The sequence below is a fragment of the Bombus vosnesenskii genome, unplaced genomic scaffold (genome assembly GCF_011952255.1).
Source record: "Bombus vosnesenskii isolate JDL3184/JDL3185 unplaced genomic scaffold, Bvos_JDL3184-5_v1.1 scf7180000016273, whole genome shotgun sequence".
NCBI classification, from domain to species: domain Eukaryota; kingdom Metazoa; phylum Arthropoda; class Insecta; order Hymenoptera; family Apidae; genus Bombus; species Bombus vosnesenskii.
In genome coordinates this window covers 283294-305989 of record NW_022884342.1, presented here as the reverse complement: position 1 = coordinate 305989, position 22696 = coordinate 283294, and the positions used below count along the sequence as shown (strand labels likewise).

The 22696-nt window shown below is 40.8% G+C and overlaps 1 protein-coding gene across 1 annotated transcript in view; it reads left to right on the top strand.

The window, feature by feature from the left end:
- The window catches only part of LOC117242283 (homeotic protein Sex combs reduced), a 48269-nt gene extending 30037 nt beyond the window's left edge, over positions 1 to 18232 (top strand). Inside the window, exon 2 of the mRNA XM_033508823.1 lies at positions 14402 to 18232. Within this exon, the coding sequence (XP_033364714.1) occupies positions 14402 to 14706 (305 nt within the window). The 3' untranslated portion in view covers positions 14707 to 18232. The remainder of the gene's footprint in view (positions 1 to 14401) is intronic.
- Positions 18233 to 22696: the final 4464 nt, after the last annotated feature.

The window sequence follows — 22696 nt, the reverse complement described above, 5'->3', positions numbered from 1 at the left end:
ATATTTATGTTCTTCGGTAATTTCTTTTATGATTTTGTTCTTCAGTCTGTTTGATGTTGTTTTTGAACTGTGAAAGAATTAGGATTATGTTCTTTGATAATTTCGCTTATGATTTTCTTCTTCAGGTCTGGATTCATGAAGAACTGTTAAAAGATTATATTTATGTTCTTCGGTAATTTCTCTCATGATTTTGTCCTTCAGTCTGTTTGATGTTGTTTTTGAACTGTGAAAGAATTAGGATTATGTTCTTTGGTAATTTCGCTTATGATTTTCTTCTTCAGGTTGTTTGATGTTGTTTTTGAACTGGATCATGTGAACTACAAGATTAAACAACAAGATATTGGAAGCTCAAGAAAAGTTGAAAAACTGTGAAAATATTAGGATGTTCTTTGGTAATTTCGCTTATGATTTTTTTGTTCTGGCTGTTTGAAGTTGTTTTTAAACTGGATTGTGTGAACTGAAGAATTAAACAACAAGATATTGGAAGCTCAAGAAAAGTTGAAGAACTGTTAAAAGATTATATTTATGTTCTTCGGTAATTTCTCTCATGATTTTGTCCTTCAGTCTGTTTGATGTTGTTTTTGAACTAGATCATATGAACTACAAGATTAAACAACAAGATATTGGAAGTTCGAGAAAACTTGAAAAACTATGAAAACATTAGGATTATGTTCTTTGGTAATTTCGCTTATTATTTTCTTCTTCAGGCTGTTTGAAGTTGTTTCTGAACTGGATCGTGTGAACTGAAGGATTAAACAACAAGATATTAGAAGCTCGAGAAAACATCAGTTCTCTGTTTTGCAATATTTTCATTAGCCACGAACGGCGGTTCGAGGTTGGCTCGAAGACATCAGACACGTGCTGCAAGAAACGAACACCAGCGGAGGGTTAGCTTTTTTTCACAAGTTAGTCATAGTCTACCATCTGTTCCATTTCCCTCCATGCACGTTTTGTAATTATCAATTACACAACGATTTCTTTATCGATCACGATGTCAGCCATACTTTCATAATGAAATATTCCTGACTATCTTCTCGACGAATGATCTCTTCGGGGCTTTCGTTTCTCAGCTAAGAACTGTCTTGGAAGCGCCGCGAGAGAAAAGTAAATACTTCAAGGTTGAGAAACGGGAAATCGGATTTCGACTAAAAATACCGCGCTTTCCTTCTCCTAAGATTTCCACGTATACTAAATGGAAAATAGAAATTCCTGTTTTGAAACCTGGCAACAGAACGGACCAAAAGGGAAATAAAAAAGAAGACGAAAAATAAAAGGCACGCGAAACAGTTAGCCCCAGTATCCAAGAGTCGAAACAACGACAACTTTTTAAGAGGCATTATCTCGTTGACTCGGCCCTGAGATCTTGAGGCCGTGGACCACCTAGGCTTGAAAGATGCAATCGTAATTGCATAATAGGCACGATAAACTGGCCGGGTTATTTATGAACCTACACTCTTCTTTTGTCGGCCGTGTCAATGGGGAGCTGGGATTTGAACGGTGCTGGATGTGTTTCAGTGGATCGGGCCACGATGTCGGGCCCGAGTAGATTTTAGATTTACATCGTCTTTGTCGTCGTGCCACGCGGTACTTCAGCCTCTTCTTCTTTTTCTTCCTCTTCTTCCTCTTCTCTTTCTCGTTCGGTTAATCTCTTCGGTCGAGGATTGATGATTTATAATTTCTCCGGACTCAGATTCCTGTTCGTAGTTATAAATACTTGTTGTTCTGGCGTTCGCCGCGTTCAGGCCTGATTTTCCTTGATAAACAGCCGTTGCTCTGTCCGATCGCTCTCAACGTCCATTCGAAACGCTGCTTTAGGGAATATTCGCAAACCTAACCTCAATATTTGACATACAGCGCAGGCCACGAGCGTTAAGAAAATATGACGCGAACGAAATAATAGATTTATAAGAAGATCACTAGGAAATAAAAGCAGTGATTAATAAATATTCCAATGTTTATAACCTGCAGTGTATTTCGACTAATTTCTTTTCTTCTTTCTCCGAATTCTTCTTTGAAAAAGGGCGCCATATTGGCGCTCGCGTCATCCATCGTATGATTATTTTTAAACATAAATAGCTACATTTAGCTACAGCTAAATTTTCGCAATTCGAATATTCGCAAACCTAACCTCAATAGTTGACATACAGCGCAGGCCACGAGCGTTAAGAAAATATGACGCTAACGAAATAATAGATTTATAAGAAGATAACTAGGAAATAAAAGCAGTGATTAATAAATATTCCAATGTTTATAACCTACAGTGTATTTCGACTAATTTCTTTTCTTCTTTCTCCGAATTCTTCTTTGAAAAAGGGCGCCATATTGGCGCTCGCGTCATCCATCGTATGATTATTTTTAAACATAAATAGCTACATTTAGCTGCAGCTAAATTTTCCTTAAACACATAGAAGTGCTGAGTCGCGATCATAGCAAATCATACTGTTACTTCGATCGGCTACATGTTGCTCTCCGCATTTCCATCGTTATCGCTATCATCGTTGTTAGCCACGCCAGTTCCTATCATGCAACGTACACTCTATAGAGTTCTTCAGTTTGCAACGGCCATTTTGAGAAAATAGAAGCAATCGCGGCGCGATGTTCGCACCTTATCACTCGCGCCTTCTTCGAAGTTCTAATTTTTTCTTCTTTTTTCTCTCTCTCTCTCTCTCTCTCTCTTACAACGAAAGCTGATTCTCTGGCCGAAGGCCGAATTCCACGACGTTCTTTCCGTACATTCCACACGGAGGTTTTCGTTTAATGAAATGCAAAGCATCTCTTGCATCGCGTAGCTCAACGAGCGCTGGATTTTTTGTCTACGTTTTCGGAATGCGCAGCATTCGCGGTCGCGCTTTCACAGAGAATGTTCGTGCGTCAAGAATGGTCGTTTTGCATGTTAACCATAAGACCTGCTTTGTTACTTTGAGCTCTATTTATATAAAATGCAGCGTTGCACATGGCTACATGTTTGCATCGCTAATTTGTCCACCAATGGAAAGTTAATAAAAAGCGACTAAGTATATGAATAATAAAAATTCAATAAAAAATAAACGGTTTATAGAACGATGCAATCATCGAAGATTTTTTCGGACAATACGATTATATGTCATAAGTGTTAAGAATAATCCATTCCGGCCTATTAATACAATTTATAATTAACTGTTTAAATATTCCTGTGATTTCTGACAATTGTATACTTGCACCAAATATCTCGTACAGCGGTTAGATAAAATAATGGGGACACCCCTTATATGTCATATACATAGACATATAAGAGATATTCCCATTACTTTATCATATACATGTACGTATAACACATAAAACATATAAAAAGTGTTCTCATTATCTTTCTCAACTGATTTCCAGATTTGTTCCAAACTTTACTAAAAATTTTCAGGCCTCATTACAGTACTACTGGGTTGGCAACTAAGTGACTGCGGATTTTGTCATTAGGTGGCATTGATAAAATCCGCAACCACTTAGTTGCCAACCCAATACAATACATTTTCGACTTTCGCACGAGAAATCGTCCACGATTTTTGATACACGCTGTAGTTTTCGAATCGACAACTTCTTCTATTTGCTCTTGTCACTCGTTCTCATAATTGTTTTTCCTATCGTTCTAGAAACGCGTAATTGTAACGAGATAGATAAAGAGGGCGTGGGAGAAATAATCGTACAAAAGATTAATAATTTTAAACATAACATCTGGAGGTCAATTAAACAGAAATACGCAGAACATTTTACCTAATGAGGTGGTTTAGTATAAGCGTTAATTTAATAAAGAGACGAGTGAAAAAATTGTAATAGTCAGTGCGTGCCGGTAATCATCGTAATCGTCGCTCGCTCAATGCTACTGTTCAACTTTACGCTCGCTATTCGACTATGTCTCGCTCTTCCAATACCACCTAGTGACAAAATCCGCAATCACTTAGCTGCCAACCTATAATACGTAACATAAGCTACGTTTACATATCACAAGTTTCTCAAATAATACGAACGATTTTACTTTTTAAGTTAATGTAACTATTGCAATGGTGTAAAAAGCCTTCCATTGGTGTACAAAGCTGACTATTTGGCTCTCAGACGACGAACACTGAATCAATTTTCACTCGTACGGATATTTCATATTTATTGCTTTCTTTTAGGTTAGCAACTAAGTGATTGCGGATTTTGTAAATACCACCTAATGACAATATCCGCAGTCACTTAGTTGCCAACTCGATAATACAATTTCAAACGTAAAAATCCCGACGGATCGGATCCGCAGGCTAAAAAGACATTACCCTTTAGTTTTAAGCATTAGATTCAATTCAAAAACTTATTAAACACGACATAGTACCACTCCATAATAATTTACTTACAACTCTCGATGAGAATTGATTGTAAAATTCTTGCGAATAAAAAAAAGAAAAAATGTAAAAATTTCACAACTTCTTTTCTCGTATACTGTTCCGAATATTCTCAAGAATATTGTAGATGTGAATATTATACTGCAGATTCATATCGAAAATTGTAAATTTCACGAACGACAGAAGAGGTTGGTCAACGAAACACCGAGGCTCGACTAACAATAAAGCTTCCACTCGCACGACCCATAAACTTCTACGGTTTCCAAGCATCGGGTAAACTGAGCTGCTCGTTATCATTAGGTCGCGAAACGTCGATGGTTTTATTGCTTTCCTTGGAATTCCACGATCGATCAGTCAGATCGAAACGGACGATAAACCGCCGCTACTCGCTATTCCTATCAGATAATCGTTTAGATGCATGTGGCGGCGAGGGTTAACGGTGGTGAGTATTCTAAATATACATTCGTCGAGTCCGCTGTCGACCAGAGAAGCTCTATCATGCTTGCGCGTAGAGCTCGCGACGGTTGTTGGAATGCGACACGCGGCCGTTTCAGATTCTGATGCTGTTCGGCTCGCTTAATCGAGCAATTCTACTTGTGCGGCTCACCAGTTGCTCGCCTCCTCACCGATAGTGCTGCCGCGGCCAACGCGATTAATTGCACGTCCACCGAGATAATCCCGCCTTCCTTTATGCGGATATCTGAATCACGCTAGATGTCCGTACGTTTGATCAAACGACGTTGCTTGGCTTTTCGCAACGATGGACGTGGTACCGATGGCAGTAGGTGGTTTACAGTGAATTTTGGTTTGCATTTTTTAATAAGAAAATAATTATAAGGTTTTGAATGATTTTTTTTTATTCTTCTTATTATTATTCTTCTTTATTATTTAACCGGTTAATTGTTTAATCGTTTACAGTTCAGTTTGATCGTGTCGATAATTAATTACCCTGTTAGTGTAAATTTTATATTTGAAATCTGCGAGATGTTGGTATATTTTTAATTTTGCAATATGTTTTCGGTATCATGCAAATTTCTTCCTATCAACAATATTGTTTATTATGGCGACAAAATTTTCATCCTTTGACCCTCTGCACTGGGAATTCTATTTCAACGCTTCTATTTTTTATTTTTTATTTATGTTTTATTTTTTAGTTAAAATGCAAGCAATCCGCATGCAGCACGTTTTCTGTAGAATGACACCGATGTTCCAGGGTTGATAAAATACAGTGGAAAATTCAGATTGTTCAACAGGGTAGAATCTTCATTATCAGAAAATCTATCAACTGGCAATTCTATTTCAATTTCCTTAGCAGCGGCTGCTTTCGAGTGTCTTATTTGAAATTTACTTTAATTAAAAACTAAGAGAATTTAAATAATCACTTGAATACCTATTGTATTTTTTAATTTTTAAGCCTATGATATATCTTGAAACAATTTCCAGGATTTCCACTTAATGATAGTGTCGTCCACGATAGCCTTAGACCAGTCCAGCCCCTGATACTGCACACTAAAAATCCTCATCTACGGAGGATCTTGTTTATACGTGAAACTGGCCATGCCACCCCTGATCACGCTGTCACGAGAGACACAGAAAGGACAGCAGAGCCGAAGGAGAACGGGGTCTGGCGAGGTTATCCCGGTCACGCGTTAGTCAGGCTGAACCAGCCGATCTGTCAGTCAGTCCGGTCAGGAACAGTCCCGATGCTGGCAGCCGGTGACACGTTCGGTACACAGGCTCGGCTCAGTGCGAATACACGCGCCGCGAGGCCCGTTCTATTAAGAGCGAGCCACGAAAACGCTAGACGACACGAGGTGACACCGAGATGCCTGACACGACACGAGCCTGCGCTTAGCGCGCAGTCTTTCATTCTACACCACACCGGTTGCCTTGGTGTCTTAACAGCACCGACAGCTATGCGACTCGTTCACCCTGTCGTTATTTCGCTCTTCTCCCCTATGGCCACGTCAAACATTTTTACGCAGTGAGACTCCCTCGGTGACGCTCGATGGAGCAAACTCCCGATTTTCTTCGGGAATTATTATTAGGCTAGACGCTGCTTCTTGCTTTTCCAGGGAGTAAATCTTTCAGAGTTTGTAGACAGTTTGGTGGGCTGGAACGGTGGTGTTTTTTTATTTTCCAAGAAGTTTCAATCGAGTTTGATTCATTGATGTATTTGTGTGTCTTCTTGTGTGCATCTTCCAGGAAGAAATTTCAAGCTGCAAAATGTACACAATGCACGAACATATTGTAATAAGACATCTAAAATGTAGCACTTTGAGTTATCATGATTCTCCAGCTTCCATTTTTTATTTATATTTGTAGAAATATGAATCTTCAGTTTAGTTAATTCCATCTAACTAGCAGTGATCTAGTCTTTGCTAGACGATTGTGAATAACACCTTTAATTGTATTTTATTTTCATATATTCTTCCTCTTGATTGGAGAATCTAAGAAATTTAAAAAAGGAACATAAAAACATGATCGTTTGTAACTCTTGATATTTGCTATCAATGTGGTATTATGCTAACAGCTGCAATTCCTATAATTACCAACACCCATTGCAAATTGGTGAGAATTACGATCCTCTTCTTGCACTAGCACGTTTCATCGCTGCTTCCTCCCCTTTTCTTTTGTTTATGTTGAGCTATCCGGACGTCTAGCGTAACACAAAAGCGAACGCTTGCAGCTGCTGCGAGTGGTAAGACACACATCGTTGACGGTCCGTATATTTTGTCATAACATGCTCGATGGGTAACGATAGAAACGATACAAACATAATTAAAGTTGTACAAGCCCCTATCCTTAATTTTATTGAGAAAGGGAAAAAAATGCGTATAATATTTTATATTTGAATTTCGATAAAACTGAAAAAACCGTTAATTAATATGTAGCGGAATTCGACACCAACTAGTGTCGAACGACGACAGCGCAGTGGTTATCGCCTGAGGTTACGAACGTTAGGATACAAAAATGAGACAAAAAGCAGCAGTAGCCCAGCAGCGACATCTACACCAGCAGCAGAACTTATCTCAACAACTACTAACACTTACACCTCAAATATTTAACACATAGGATCTGACCAGAAACACACTTTCGTTCGGAAGAAAGAGAGAAAGGAAGAAGGGAAAAGAGAGAAAGAAAGAAAGAGAATTTTAATAATACAGCGCGAATGCAAAGAAGTAAAACGCTTAATGCACTATTCAGAGCGAAGGCAATTGCAGAGAAAGATTGATTGCCAGTAGTTAGCGGAGATTTTTTCGCCGATTCATTCGCGTTCGAGAGATCCGATCTGGCCTCCATTAATAGTAACACGCTCTCGTAACAAACGCTTAATAAAACGTTGTTCCACGGCGATTCGCGCCAGCCAGTTTTTCTCTAATTACCGTGATACCTTGCTCACCTAGAAGGAAAAGAAAAACAACAGGCACGCGTGTCGTTAATTGCTTGCCGCCTTTCCGTTCGTTGAACTGATCGCGATTCTTCGTCCGCCCAGCGAACAGATTTATTCTTTCGCTAGGGAAACCCGATCGGAGATGTCGTGTCTCACGCCCACACCCGTTCAATTATCGTCGTGTGATCCAGCGACCAGCTTAATTTCGCCGGTTATTTTCGGTGTTCGAGATAATGTTACGAGGAAAAGCTAGTCTCGTGCTTTTTCGCTCGCCTTCTTTGTCTTGCTTGTCGTGGAATAAAATGATTTACGTGTTTACGTTCGCGTGGACCAAGTGTCTCTCGAGGACCGACAGTCGGCTATATATGACAAATGGAGCAAGATTTCGAATAGTAAATGCACGTTTTACACAATTCGTATATAGAATTTGAATCGGAATGGAAGATCGCTGTGCTATAAACGTTTCAAATTCTACGTAAATAAAACATCTGTCAAAAGGACACGATTGTTCAATTCAAATCTCCTCGTCCGAGGTAAATCAAAGAGCGATAAAAGCTGATCTATACGGTTGAGAATTTTGGATCTTAATCGCCGAAATAATGGTATAGGAACGCTAAATTTACACTTAGAATTTATATTACAATAGTTATATACTTATTTGATAAACGATTTCAAAGATATTCATCGATGCACACTTATGCACGCGTCTCTGCACTTTCTTCCATATCCGACTGTTGACCGACTGAACAGTTTACATTCCTTTGTTTTGGAGACGCATACATATACTTCCACACACTGATATTCACATACGAGTATTACTACTACGCAGCTAACCTAGTCTAGCACATACAATTATACATATCTCAATATATACAGCGAATGGGAGGAAGTTTCAAGGAATAAATAGAAATTTACAATTTGTCGCATAAATGTCGAGGAAAATATTAGGTTGGTATGATCACTTCCTACATGCAAGGTTGGCATGACTTCTAACGACGCTCTTTTGTTTTGGCGTTCGCTACGTGTTAGTTATCTCAGTGTATCCGGCGTATTCATATAGCTGTACATGGCTAAAACCTATTTAATAACAATAAAATCATCTTTATATCTGTATAGAAATTACGAAAATCCTCTATCATTCATACACTGGAATTTAAAGAATAGCGTGTACATTGCCAATCAGGTAATTCAAATTTGCACATAAAACAGAAGAATGCGTTCAATCGTTCATGCGTTCTAACCAAATTTTCTTGTTCAAAGCGTGTGAAAGAGCACTAAAAGGACTGAAAAAAAATAGATTACTGTCCGGCAGACAATATTACAACAGTTTTGCTTGTTCCAAAAGGAAGGAAGGACGGTCGATCGCGAGTCCGAAACAAACGAAACGAGGCTCGACTTTCACCGGGACCCGCATTCTTCCGTCACACAGGCCGGTGCATCGACGTTGACAAGACGCGGCTAGCGATTAATCATCGCGTCGTGCGGGAAAAGAAAGAAAGTTTTAGCCCCGTGTATTCCAGTCACGGTGGATCGCGCCAGTTCGCCGCCGTATCTTTATCACCGACTGATAATGGATCATTATCCAGCTCTCTTTGTTCCGCCGGTTGAACGAACCCGTGGCCGAATACGAATCCGCGGACGCATTCACGGATTATTCAAAAGGCGGTCCTTACTCTCCCTCTCTCTCTTCTCTCTCTCTCTCTCTTTCGGGCTCGTACGCGTGTGCACGCTCGCGTCAGAGTTATTGCGAGAGGGCTCTGTTGTTGCAAATCCTTGGTCGTGGCATTCTTTCACAGCATTGGCCCGATGCGACGTGGACGAAACGCGCGGACGAGTCATTAATCATCGGTGGCGGAGGATTTAGAAAAAGCATCCGACCGGTGTCCTTCTCGATGACAGAGCCTAGGCACAGCTTGTTCTCTGGCTAATAGTTTGATACGCGTTTATGCCGCACGCGATGAACCGTGATTTTATTATTCGATCGACACAACCACGTTCTTTTTTCCACGTTACTTTTCAATCGCGCTTTTTTACCGACGTTTTTATAGACGTTACCGACTGTTTATATTGGCCGATATTGTTTGTTGTGTGGGATACCTAACCTTATTGTATTCTTCAAATTTCGTGATAAACTAAGAAATTTGTGATATTTTTAGAAACACCAACGCACGATTAAAAGATGGAAAATTATGGATATCGACAGTGATCGTTTCGTGCATTTAAAAATTCGTAAAAAGTAAGAAGATGCGATTGGGTGTAAAATTATTCAGAGAATGCGACCGAGTTAGAGGACACAGTGGATGATATGTCGCGTTCGTTTCGTTGTTTAACAGAGACAATGTGGTACAAGGACATGAAGGGAAAGTTCGTATTCATTGAATAGCATTTAACAGCATTGTTAGATTAGGGATTAGAGAGCGCGGAATTTGACTTGTTCAAGGTTATTTCTTTAAGATACATCAGGTAGAGAATTCTTTTGTTGTTATTCATTCGCTTTAATGTTAGAGATCGGATAAGAATATTTTTTGAAATAACATTGAACAATAGATGCCAACATATATTCAACGATTTTATGACATATAGGCTGATTTGCAAGTAGATTGATACACCAGAAATAACAACTAATCACTATGCTTGTAACAGATTCTGAATGCGGTGATTATCGGCTTTCGAATCTTCGGCGTCGAATCAACTACTTTCAATTTGCAATCGCTTTCAACGCTACCATCCGATCGGTACAACTCCACCCCCGCATTTAATTTCCAAATCTCCCGTGCATCGTCACCATCAGTAATCTCCGCCCCCGTCTTCTGGCTGTTGCTTCTTCTTTATGTTTATCATATTTATTATTCATAGTTATTTATTTTACTTCACATTTATTATTTTATTTTTATCTTTATTATTTTTATTATTATTTATTATTATTTTTGTTATCTTATTTTTTCTTCACATTTATTCTCCACACATTTCTTTTATTCTGATTAATTGGGAATTGGAATTTTTATGAAATTTATCTAGCAACCATTGGAAGAATATTTCTCTTCTTTAGCTAATCGCCGCCTCCGCTTTTTGGCTGTTGCTTCTTCTTACTTCCAAGTCCATCTCGCGTATTTATGTTTATCATATTTATTATTCATAGTTATTTATTTATTTTTTCTTCACATTTATTCTGCATATATTTCCTTTATTCTGATTAATTGGGAAGGAGACAAATGATCTATTTTCTAGTTGAATATTTGAATTTTTGTAAAATTTATGTAGCAACCATTAGAAGAATATTACTTTTAATAATTTTGAAGCATCACTGAATGACTGAAAAATACATCCACTGTCTACTTGATCTGAACGTTTGCCACTTTGAATATAATTTAAAATTTGCATATAATTAACAATTTAGATTTGCTAATATTTAAAAACTGTCAAAGCAATTTACCTACTTCCCTAAACCCTTTTTCCAAAAATTTCTCCAGTTTCTCAATTCTAATTAAAAATTCTGACCAAAAACGTACTCTAAAAACCTCTTCATTTGAATCTATTTTATTTACATTTTACCCAAACTTATTAAACTCTTACCAATTCTGCTGCCCTCAAACTATTGTCATTTTGAATATAATTTAAAATTTGCATATAATTAACAATTTAGATTTGCTAATATTTAAAAACTGTCAAAACAATTTAAAATTTGTTTCTCAATTCTAATTAAAAATTCTGACCAAAAACGTACTCTAAAAACCTCTTCATTTGAATCTATTTTATTTACATTTTACCCAAACTTATTAAATCTTCCAATTCTGCTGCCCTCAAACTATTGTCATTTTGAATATAATTTAAAATTTGCATATAATTAACAATTTAGATTTGCTAATATTTAAAAACTGTCAAAACAATTTATGTAATCCCCTAAGCTTTTCTTCCAAAAATTTCTGCAGTTTCTCAATTCTAATTAAAAATTCTGACCAAAAACGTACTCTAAAAACCTCTTCATTTGAATCTATTTTATTTACATTTTACCCAAACTTGTTAAATTCTTCCCAATTCTGCTGCCCTCAAACTATTGCCATTTTGTATACAGGGTGGTTGGTAACTGATGGTACCAGCGGAAGGGGGAGGGGGTGATTCTACGCGAAAAAAAGTCGAAAATATAGAATAAGAATTTTGTTTTTAATTTTTCCATCGAGACAACGATCCACAGTGAGATGCGTTATAACGAGACGCGATAAAGTGCAGGCGTACCGACCGAATATTCAAAGTGGATTTTCTCGAAAACAAAGCTTCAAACGAAAAATGTTTATTCTATATTTTCGACTTCTTTTTTCGCCTAGAATCACCCCCTTTGCGCTTGTACCGCCAGTTACCAACCACCCCGTATAACTTGAAATTTGCATATAATTAATAATTTAGACTTGCTAATATTTAAAAACTGTCAAATTTCACTAAACCCTTTTCCCAAAAATTTCTCCAGTTTCTCAATCCTAATTAAAAATTCTGACCAAAAACGTACCCTAAAAACCTGTTCATTTGAATCTGTTCCACTTACATTTTACCCAAACGAATTAAACTCTTACCAATTCTGCTGCCCTGAAACTATTGCCATTTTATAATACAAACTAACATACCAATGACCGTGGAGTTAACATGACACAGTATCGAACTACTCGCGTGAGGATATTTCGAGCGTGCGGATGGCCAAGCGGATTGTCTCCACGCAGCGCCATAGGGCGTATCGACGTCAGCGGGACATGGCTGGCAATTAATCACCGCAAAGGATCCACAGCGAGGATCTACGGGAGGAGCACGCTGAGTGTCCCTCGGTGCCCCGTTCGGTGACGTCGGTACGCGTGCCGGCTTTATAGTTCGCGCGTTCGACTGTCGTATAATAATGAGCCAGCCAGAAAAAGGAATTCCGTTTGGCCGTTACAAAACGGCTAGGTGCGCGCTGGATAAACGATATGCGGGTTCTCTCCAGTCGGGCCACTATTTATTAAAAAGTCAGCTCGACGACGTGCTACATCGGGAGGAAAGTGATAACACGCGGCTCGAAAGGTGCGGTCATTAAGCTTCGCTGGACAGGAGGTGCGTCACTGGAAACCTTCCTCTGGAATCTCCAAAAGCAAGCTGATTTCCCCGCCAACGAGTTTCCACGCGAACAGCATTTATTTTCTGCGAGAATTCTGCCCGATGAAAGTCACAGGTTTTGCGAGGTGGTCGGCTTCAATTTTCAATTAATCTTTCAATTTTTATTTAGGCTTAGAAAAGATCGTAGAAAATTTTTAAACGATCAACATCGACCTGGAATTTTTTACGATCGTTTCACGTAAATTAAGATCCTCTTAGGACACCACATTTCACGCGCTTTCCCACCGCTTGGAAAGCCTGCTTTTCGCGCACGTCACCATGCAATAGTCTAGCTACATCGCCGTCCCTGAGAGAGCCGAGCTCTCCCTTGCACAGTGCTATTAATAGCCCGCTCATTATCGCTGTAAATGAGCCGATTCTTTAATATCCGCATTCACATGGATCTACGATGATCGCGAGGGAATGGGGTTCCAGTTTCGATCCGCTTAGCACCTGCTCGATTCGCTGATCCAAAACCATCGATATGGCTTTTAATAAAAAGAGAACAGGTAGAAATTGCAGCAGCTTGTAAGTGAATTCTATTATCTTGCATCGGTTCTAGTTCTCCTCGGTCACCTTGTAAATCAACCTTATCAGACAGAAATCTAACGACCAGATGTATATTAAACGACAGGAATCGTGAGCTGCAAATTGCATCGATCAGGCTTCCTGAATCGATAAGATTACGCGATCAACGACACATGATTCACCGATTTCATAATGAGAGTATCGAGCGTTATTGTAATTGGGATATTAAAATGTTAGCAGTAAATCGGCGAGCGTAGCCGCGAGCCGCTGATTGCGTGGCTGGAAAAGCAGAAGTAACAGGTTATTGGTATTTAAAGGCGACCTCGAGATTTCTCCTGATGCTCGTTGCCCGAGCTATTCATTACCGAGTCTTTTGCAACGCACAGAGGATAGGTGTAATAGGCGGAGTATCGTAATAACAGCGTTGCAAAATTATTTATGGCTCGGGCGTGCTGAGCAAATAGGTAAAACAGCTGCCAAGTGACCAGTTCGCGATCCGGTAGCCACGGTCCATGTATTAGCCGCGACTCGTTGAAATAATTAACCAAGTCGTGAAGCGTTACACGCGTTCAGCCCAGCTATTATGCATCGTACGCGTTTCATCCTCTTGCCCCTGTCCCTTCTTTCTGCATCGTTCGTGCGTAACGCTTCGATACATTGGATGATCGCGGATCTTGTCGCCTTCTCCTCGACTTGTGTTATGACACATTCTCAATTCGATAGGTCAATTTGATAGAAACATGCCTAGAAGATTGCCTTTAGCTGATAATTCTATGCAACCTGTTTAAGCTAAGTCGATCGAAAGTGGTGTCAGTTGATTGCCGCTCATGGTCGTTCCACCCAATGATCACTGATCGTAGGTAACATAATCGAAGCTCAGCCTTGAAAATAGCTTGGAGGACCCTTCTTTATTTAGGAAGACCCTTGTTTATTTAGGAAGATCCTCAAATTTCCACAAAATCACTAGCTACATATAAGGATCATGTAATAACAGATTGATATATTTGTTTGGCAGGCACGGTGAACGCGAATGGCGAGGTGAAACGACAGAGGACGTCGTACACCAGGTACCAAACGCTGGAGCTGGAGAAGGAGTTCCACTTCAACCGCTACCTGACGAGGCGGCGTCGCATCGAGATCGCGCATGCCCTTTGCCTGACGGAACGTCAAATCAAGATCTGGTTCCAGAATCGGCGGATGAAGTGGAAAAAGGAGCATAAGATGGCGAGCATGAACATTGTTCCGTACCACATGTCGCCGTATGGCCACCCTTACCAGTTCGCGCCCCACCCAGGCCAGTTCGCTCATTTGGCCACATAGGACGAGTTCTCGCCCGCCGAGCTCGGAGCACACGCTGTCCGGTTCCCCGGGATGTACGGCGAGCAGAACTTCTAAAAGGCTTTTTTCCTGTTCTCGGCTCGGTCGCCGTCACCAAAGACTATAGCAAGTCTCGCGTGACCTGGCGGCCCGGGACACTTCACTTCCAGTAGGACACGTGGTGAGACCCGACGAGGTCTGACACAGGCCACCGATGCCTCGACGGATTGTCACTCGTCAAGCAGAATTTCTACTCCTCTCGTTCTTTTTATTCTTATCCCTCTCCCTCTTCTTCCCCTACCCGGCCTTTCCGTCGTCTTCTCTCATCGTCTTTTTGCTGGTATTCGAGTACTACACGCGTTGCGTTCAGACGAGAAAGGGTTTTAGAGTTTTTATCACGAGGAACCTCGACCCGACGTGTTCAAACTTTAAGAAACGAAACTTCCTGAAATTCATCGTGGTTTTACCGTATTTTATGCTACCTTTTCCATACACGATCGATTGGAATTTGACGGTCCGTCGGTCTGTGCCTGTGTCCATCCATAAGATACTCCGTCACAATACAACTATTTGAAGTTGAAGGGAAGCCAAAAATTTTCTGCAAAGCACGCCGTGCGCCCGATTAAATGGACTGGACGCGCTCCGAGGGGCTCTCGCCGCGGCTGGATTACAAACGTACCGATGCTGAACGCGGACGAGGAGCCACCTCAGCGGGTGAGATAAAACCGCATCAGTAGTTTTTAAGGCTTAGAAATTAGCGGTCTAAGAAATTAATTAATTGAGCGACTAATTAATTAATTATCTTGTCTGGCTGCGCACTGTTCCGCACCTCTGGATCTATCCAAACCCCCCTCCTCCCCACCCCTTGGCCCCTGTATCCAACCTATGCACATCGTTCCCTATATTCCGAATACGAAGGAGAAACTAAAAAAGAAAAAGAAAGGAAAACAGAGGATGCGCTGATGTACTTACTTAACTTCTCGTTTCTTCTTCCACTTCCTCTCTTCTCTTTCTGTTCTTTCGCTCGTTCTCGAAATCTGTCTCTCTGCGAGGGCGCGTTCGTCGATGGAGATTCGCGGACCACGCAGTCTCCATCGGCGTACCGCGCAGTTTCTATGTGCACGTTAAAGTCTCTACTTCATAGTACGTAAGGTGCCTATTAATACTCGAGTCTATTCTCTGCCGTTTTTCGATAGAGGCTGCTGACAATTTTCGAAGTCCGCTCGGTCGACACGAGATAAGTCGCCAAATCGATGCGACAAAGCGCATGTTAACTTTATAGCGAGTAAGAACAGCCGATAGTTAAGAACAAGCTGTTGTATCGCGCCACCGCGAACCTCGTTTGCTATACCGCAGTTCGTTAAGCCAAATCGATCGGAAAAGTATCACTGCTTTCCTCTACAATTTACAACATTCTAAATGTACACATCTAATACACCAAGTCACTTGTTTCACACGATATTCCATGTTCCTCTTATTTTTCTCTTTTCTGCCGTGTTTTTTTTAAATATATATTTCTTTATTTCCTATGTCTTCATCGAACACAGCCAAGTTGTCGAAGGTAACACTCGATGGGTTTTGAATTTTCGATAGAACATTAAGAAGAAATCGGTGAGCAGCCGAAGATAAGCAAGCTCTCTGTAAATACCGCGGTCCGTGTTTTTCTATGGCAGCTAACGATCGTCGTTTCAGAACGAATTACAATATGAACTGTTCTTTTTTACGACGATAACTTTAGGCGTAGTACGCGTGCGATTCAACCAGAGCAACACAATTTCGATACGGAACCGTACGAAGTCGAGTCTCGTTGCACTCGCAGAATTCTCGCGTCGCGTCGTTCTTTATAATAGTTGCAAATGTTCGGTGCATTATACATACGATACAATATTGTTGGAAATTGTACAAGAATTAAAGAATGTACAACTTTTCGTCTAGAGGTAACAGAGATTTCCAAATCAGCTGTTCACACGTACATATGTGAGATAAACACGTTCGTGTCCGCGCATGCGTTTGCCGTTTGCCTGCGCGGTCGCAACTGCGCATAGCGACGCGACGCCGCGTGCAATACGAGCGAATGAAGCGGAGTTTGTACAGTAAAACGGACGAACCGACGAAAAACGAGCAATTGTCCATTAAGGAAGAGAGTGAAAAGAAAGAGGAAGTGGAATAGAAAGATTCCTCTACTTAATCGAACAAAACGGCAGGTGTATAAATGAATTTAGATAATGTGTTCGCGGTCGTGGTGCGCGCGCGTTCGCGCGCTCGCGTTAATTGGTTTATCTTGTGATACGAAGACATGGAAAAAAGAAAAGCTATAATTAAACGAGAAAAAAAATAAGATAAACAGCTAGCAGTCGCTCCGTGCTTAGTAAGATGTCGTGAACTGCGTAACTTTATGCGAAGCAAATTCGGAAGAATACAGGGATCTAAAAAAGTATATATTATCGATATTTAGAGAGAGAGAGAGAGAGAGCAAGAGAGTGAGTGAGAGAGAGCGAGAGCGAGAGAGAAAAAGATTAGAAATGTAAGGTGAAAACGAACAAGGCGGAAAGAGAGATGTAAGTGTAGGCTATAATGTTGAATTGTACATAGCTATTGAATATATGGCAACACAATATTGAACGACGTTATTATCGTACGAGGCGTTAACGAACGAGCCGATTCCTCCAGTTCTTTTGCAGTCGATAAGCGACAAAAAATGATGTATCCGTGCTTCGTGGAACGTAATTGTTTGTGATATCTGGCACAGATGCAGGATACAAGTTGTTCGAAGAACGAATCGAAGCATATTTCCTATGTTGCAGAATCTTTCGTTATCGCCTGGTACTTTATATAGGAATATTTAAAGAAAAAGATAGTGAGGATTATAATAGTAATTATTATTATTATTATTAATATTATTACAATGATTATTGAAATTATTGACATTATTGCTATTATTCTATTGAGAGTGAGCCTGTTGCTAATGACTTGGTCCAGTGTTAATATTGTATTTTATTTGTTTCGTTATTATTATTATTATTATTTTTTTTTTTTTGTTGTTCACGCCGCGTGTCGTACACAACACGTTCCGTACCTATGAATGCAGAGTTCGGTTTTTCGCGCTCTTTAAGGGAAAAGAATCCGTCGTGAATGGAAGACGCGGAACGCGTGTCTTTTCGACGTTCGTCGTTTTACTTTCTTCAAGTCGACCGCGTCGTTCGGTAAACACGCGTCGCCGACTCCGTAGAAATCGAGGATGAAAAGAAACAGTGGTCAACGAAGCGAATAAGAAGAAGAAGAAGAAGAAGAAGAAGAAGCCTATTTACTCGTCAGGTGCGAAGGATGCGTTCTCCACTTTAAATTAAGCTCAAGTATTACGTTCGTGTAGCGTCAACTCAAATGTTACTTCATTCCATGTAATATACGTAATAGTCTAACTAAAAATACCTACTTAATACATCTACGTAACCTAGAGCACCGTACGTGTAAGGTCGCATAATTATATAATTTAAATTGTAATTATTAAATGATATGACGTACAGAAACATACGATCGTTATTCATTACCTGATAATTCCGATACATTAAATTCACGAAACCATTACTAATTATGGCTTCTAAGAGCCATCATAACCTATAATTACAGAAGCAAGAAATCGTTCAAGGTCCAATACATAAATAATTTCGGCCATATTTACTCGTGAACTGTGCACATTTTGGTTAACGAAAAATATTAAAATCGCTTAAGGAAAAAAACTACTTTCCGAGTGCAACAATAATTGTTGCGCATTACGAGATACCAAACGACTTAACTGTCCGATAACGCAATCCTGAATTACTTTTAATCGGTGGAATAACACGACGCAACGCATAAAAATTGTGTTAATTACGGCGAGCTCGTAAAACGATAATTATTATGTTTACAATTACGGGCGATAGGACGAGGCCAGCCGTTGCTGAAATTCCAGGCCGCGATAACATTCGAGTCGAAAGATCGAGCGATGCCCAGCCCAAAGGTTATCGGGCCCAGTGCACGCGTGTACACGCGCATTTTTCTTCGACTATAATAACGTTCGGTATGTGTAGATGGATCGTTCTCTAATTGGCCACACGTTTCACGAGTTTCCATTTCAATCGTACGGAACAACGGTTCCATCTACCGAGAGCTCGTGAATTATCCGCAATTATCGGTAACAAGGCTGGCTGATTATATTTCACGGCATCAGAAAATAATAGTTTGCCCGTTAACATTGAAACGAGCCGAATAATTGCCTTCTTTAATAAGAGATCGTATCGATGACAGTAATCGGGCGTATCCGATCGGTGGTGAAAAATAATTTCGTTTTCGGCTACCTGCCTTGTTCCTTTTATTTGTCCAATATCCACCATTCGTCCAATAAATTGGATAAAAAATATTTTCTACCTACGAGCACCACTTGTGTGCGACAGTGACGTAATTCGAAGGGCAAGGATCGAGAAACTGGTGGAGATCGGCGATCGTGAGCGGTCGAATCCGCTCGAGTAGCGCGATAAGATCGCGTGACAACAGCGGGAGGTCGCGCGTGATAAAGCAGCCTCACACCCTCAAAAACTACCGAAACGGACAGGAGTCGGGTAACAAGGAGACAACAAGAGACAAGAGGACTGAACGCAAGTCACGATCTATGCTTCGAGCAGTGCTTCTCTCTCTCTCTCTCTCTCTTTCTATCTCTCTCTCTCTCTTTCTGTTTATCCTACGATTTGACCATGCTACCGACGATGACAGCGCAAGTTTCGATCCACCACCGGTTCCTCAGGCTGCACGTTTCGCCTACTCGACGATCGTGACTTTCCTTGTCCAGATTGTAACGATAGACCGCACGGATCGAAGGATAAAACGAGCATGGCGCCGTCGAATTATCGATCCCTTCCGTTCCGCTGGATCCGTGGCCGGTCTTACGCGGACAGCCATGAATCCATGATAGTCATTAACTAGAGTGTTCGTTGGCAAACGTAGAATTTTCATTTCTACCAACCTCTCATTTTGATGGTTCAATCGAAAGTCGTAAAGGACTTTGGTAATTTGATAGTCGATGATTATCGACATTGAAACTTCGTCTAACGAGTTCGTTACACTCTTCGTCTAGTCGAGGAACGGGTAATAGCGGATTTTCACTGTTTCAAGACATGTTCGTGATACTGCTACTCATAAATATGATAATAACAGAGTATGAATTTTGGCATAATAGGGCGATGAAGGAATTCAATGACAGAGGGTTTGTCAAGTAACAGTATAATTCTCCAAGATTTGATAATTACAAAGAACAGTTTTATCATCGTATGTTGGCTTTTGCAAATCAATTTAATCTCATAAAACGATTATAAAGAATAAAATACATCTAATAATAAACAAGTGTCTAGATTCTGTCACAAATAGTCCTCAAATTATTTCTCCTAACCATTAATTATGACAAATAGCATTTTAAAAAATACCGCAATTATAACACCATAAAATGTGTCACAACGTCTTACAGATATCCTGTTCGTAAACGCTGTTCGCCGCCATGTTTGCTAGTAAAAACCTGAAGAAATCCTCGCGTTCGTTAAACGCTAGAAGCAAAGCAGTTTACATGAAACGGTAGAAAATTCGCAAGATTTCGAGGTAGGATTTTCTTGGTGGGTAAGCGAGCCTCGTCTCCGGGAAAACTCGTAGCAGAAAGCGTGAAGCGTTTGGCGCGGAACGCCGTAGGTATATAATACCTCTGGGCTGGCGTCAGTCACTCAGTCAGTCATTGATACCGCGCGGTGATTAATGAAGAGTCAAGGTTCGGGATCACGGTGCCGAGTTCAGAGTAGGGGACACGACGGGAGAGCTCTCGAGAGGGACGAGTATCGATACCGCACGTTCCTTGGGAATAAAGCGGAGACGTGCTCGTCGCGCGTGCAACCACAGGGAATGCCCGGTGTTTGTTTCAGACGAGCGCCAATCGTTAGCCCTTCTATAGCCTCGTGCAATGAACTTGAGTTATTATTCTGTTACAGTCGTTGTTCGATGTTACCGAGTTTGTATCAAGAAATGGACATCTTTCGTGCGATCGTTATATTCGTGGAGCTCGGGTTTCTTTCTATAGTTTTGATAAACTGGAGTATCCATCAGGGCATCTTTGATCAACATGTTCAACGTCACACACGTGTCACGCTTTAAGTCGAATTAGGATTTATATTGATGTATGTAACTATAGTAGTCGATTTGAGGTGTTATGATTGGATAGTTGCAGTTGCTAGTGTATAGAAGCCGAGATAGGTTCTGCTGCTGGTGTAAAGATGTCGCTGCTGGGGTACTGCTGCTTTTCTTCTCATTTTTGTATCGTGAAATAAAAATCGAACTACGGTCGCCGGGATTTGATCCCGCGTCCCGAACGTTAGTAATCTAAGGCGCTAACCACTGCGCTGTCGTCGTTCGACGCTAGTTGGTGTCGTCCGGTGGTATTTGGTGTCGAGTGCTGCCACAGATTAAAAAAATAATAGAAGCATGTGAAATAATAAAAATATATCTGAGTTATTGTACAAAAATACACAGAACAAAGCACAAGCCGTGAATAAGATTTTATTCCGAACGCGTTAATGGTAAAATCTTGTAATGTTGTCGTAAAATGATTATAACTACGTGACAACTCGTCATAGAAACAGCGGGCCATAAATCGAAGCAGACGAACGAGAGGATTGTGATGCGAAAGGCAGACGTCTATGGCGAAAAAGTATCGCAATTCTCGAAAGCGGCACGATGTGGCCGGAAAGCCATTAACAGGCTCCCGCTAAGACACCGGCAAGATGATCCGCGTTTGGAAAAGTTCGATAACTCGATCGGCAGCGTGAGTTTTTCCGCGGCGAGTCAGAAAGGCGGCCCTCGATCCCGCGGCCCTTTCTCCTTCCATCAGCGGTCGATCGGTTGAGTGACAGGCGACGCAGGGACCATGAAGAGAGAAAGAGTCAGAGACGAAGGAGGCAGAGCCCGTCCGTCTGTCCGTCCGTCCGTCCGCGTCGCGTTTGTTCGTCCGTTTGTCCGTCCGTGGCCGCGTCCCCTGTCCACAAACGGAGCGGAGCAAGACTTCACCACTTTTATGTACGGAGTCTGAATAACAAATCTGTCCAATTCACATGTCGACATCAAAGAAGATAATATAAACACTACATCGATACATCGTCTACAAAACCTTAATGTTTTATTAATGCGGCCTCCGTCCTCGTCCCATTCCGCCGAGTCCATTCCACTCCACAGATGCAGAGACTCGGACGGACACCAGGCGCAACTCTTCCTCTGGCCAACGAAACTCGACGATCTGCGCCGATCCACCGGTGGAGTATCAGCACGCTACGGGGAACACCCGCTTATCCTGCTCTCGAACCTCCAGTTTCTCCTTTTGTGCTTTTTGCCAGCCGATGAGATGTGCGCCCCCTTCCGGACAAGCTTTTGATCGCCTGTCCAGCCATAACGTCCGCAGATACTTGTCTTGACGCCCCGGTATCGCGGATCGAGTCCCGCTTTTGAAAAAATTCGCAAGCGATAGTCGATGCATTGGATCGAAGGGTCGAAGGACCGAGGCTTCCGGTAGATTCGATGCAGGTTCAGAGATAAAGAATCGTTCAGTTCGATAGGTGAGATTGTGAGATATATATAGAGTTATGAAGGTGTTTTCGATGTTTTTGTGCTTGTTTCTAACATTGAAATATACTATAAGTCTAAAGAAGAATTATTGATTTGTGTGGTTAAAATTGCTTGTGTATTCTTCGTCCGGTATGTTAGATTTTTAGGTTTTTTGACAATTGTGAGCACTCAAAAGATTGATAATTTTAAACGTTTAGAGATCAATCTTTGGATTGAACGAAAATACGCAAAACGTTTTATCTAATGAGGCGGTTTATTATACGTGTTAATTTAAAATCGTAATAATCAGTGTATATTAAAATCGTTTTAAATACAAGTACAGAGATGGCGCATGCAGGTCTTTTAGATTTTTCGATAATTGTGAGCA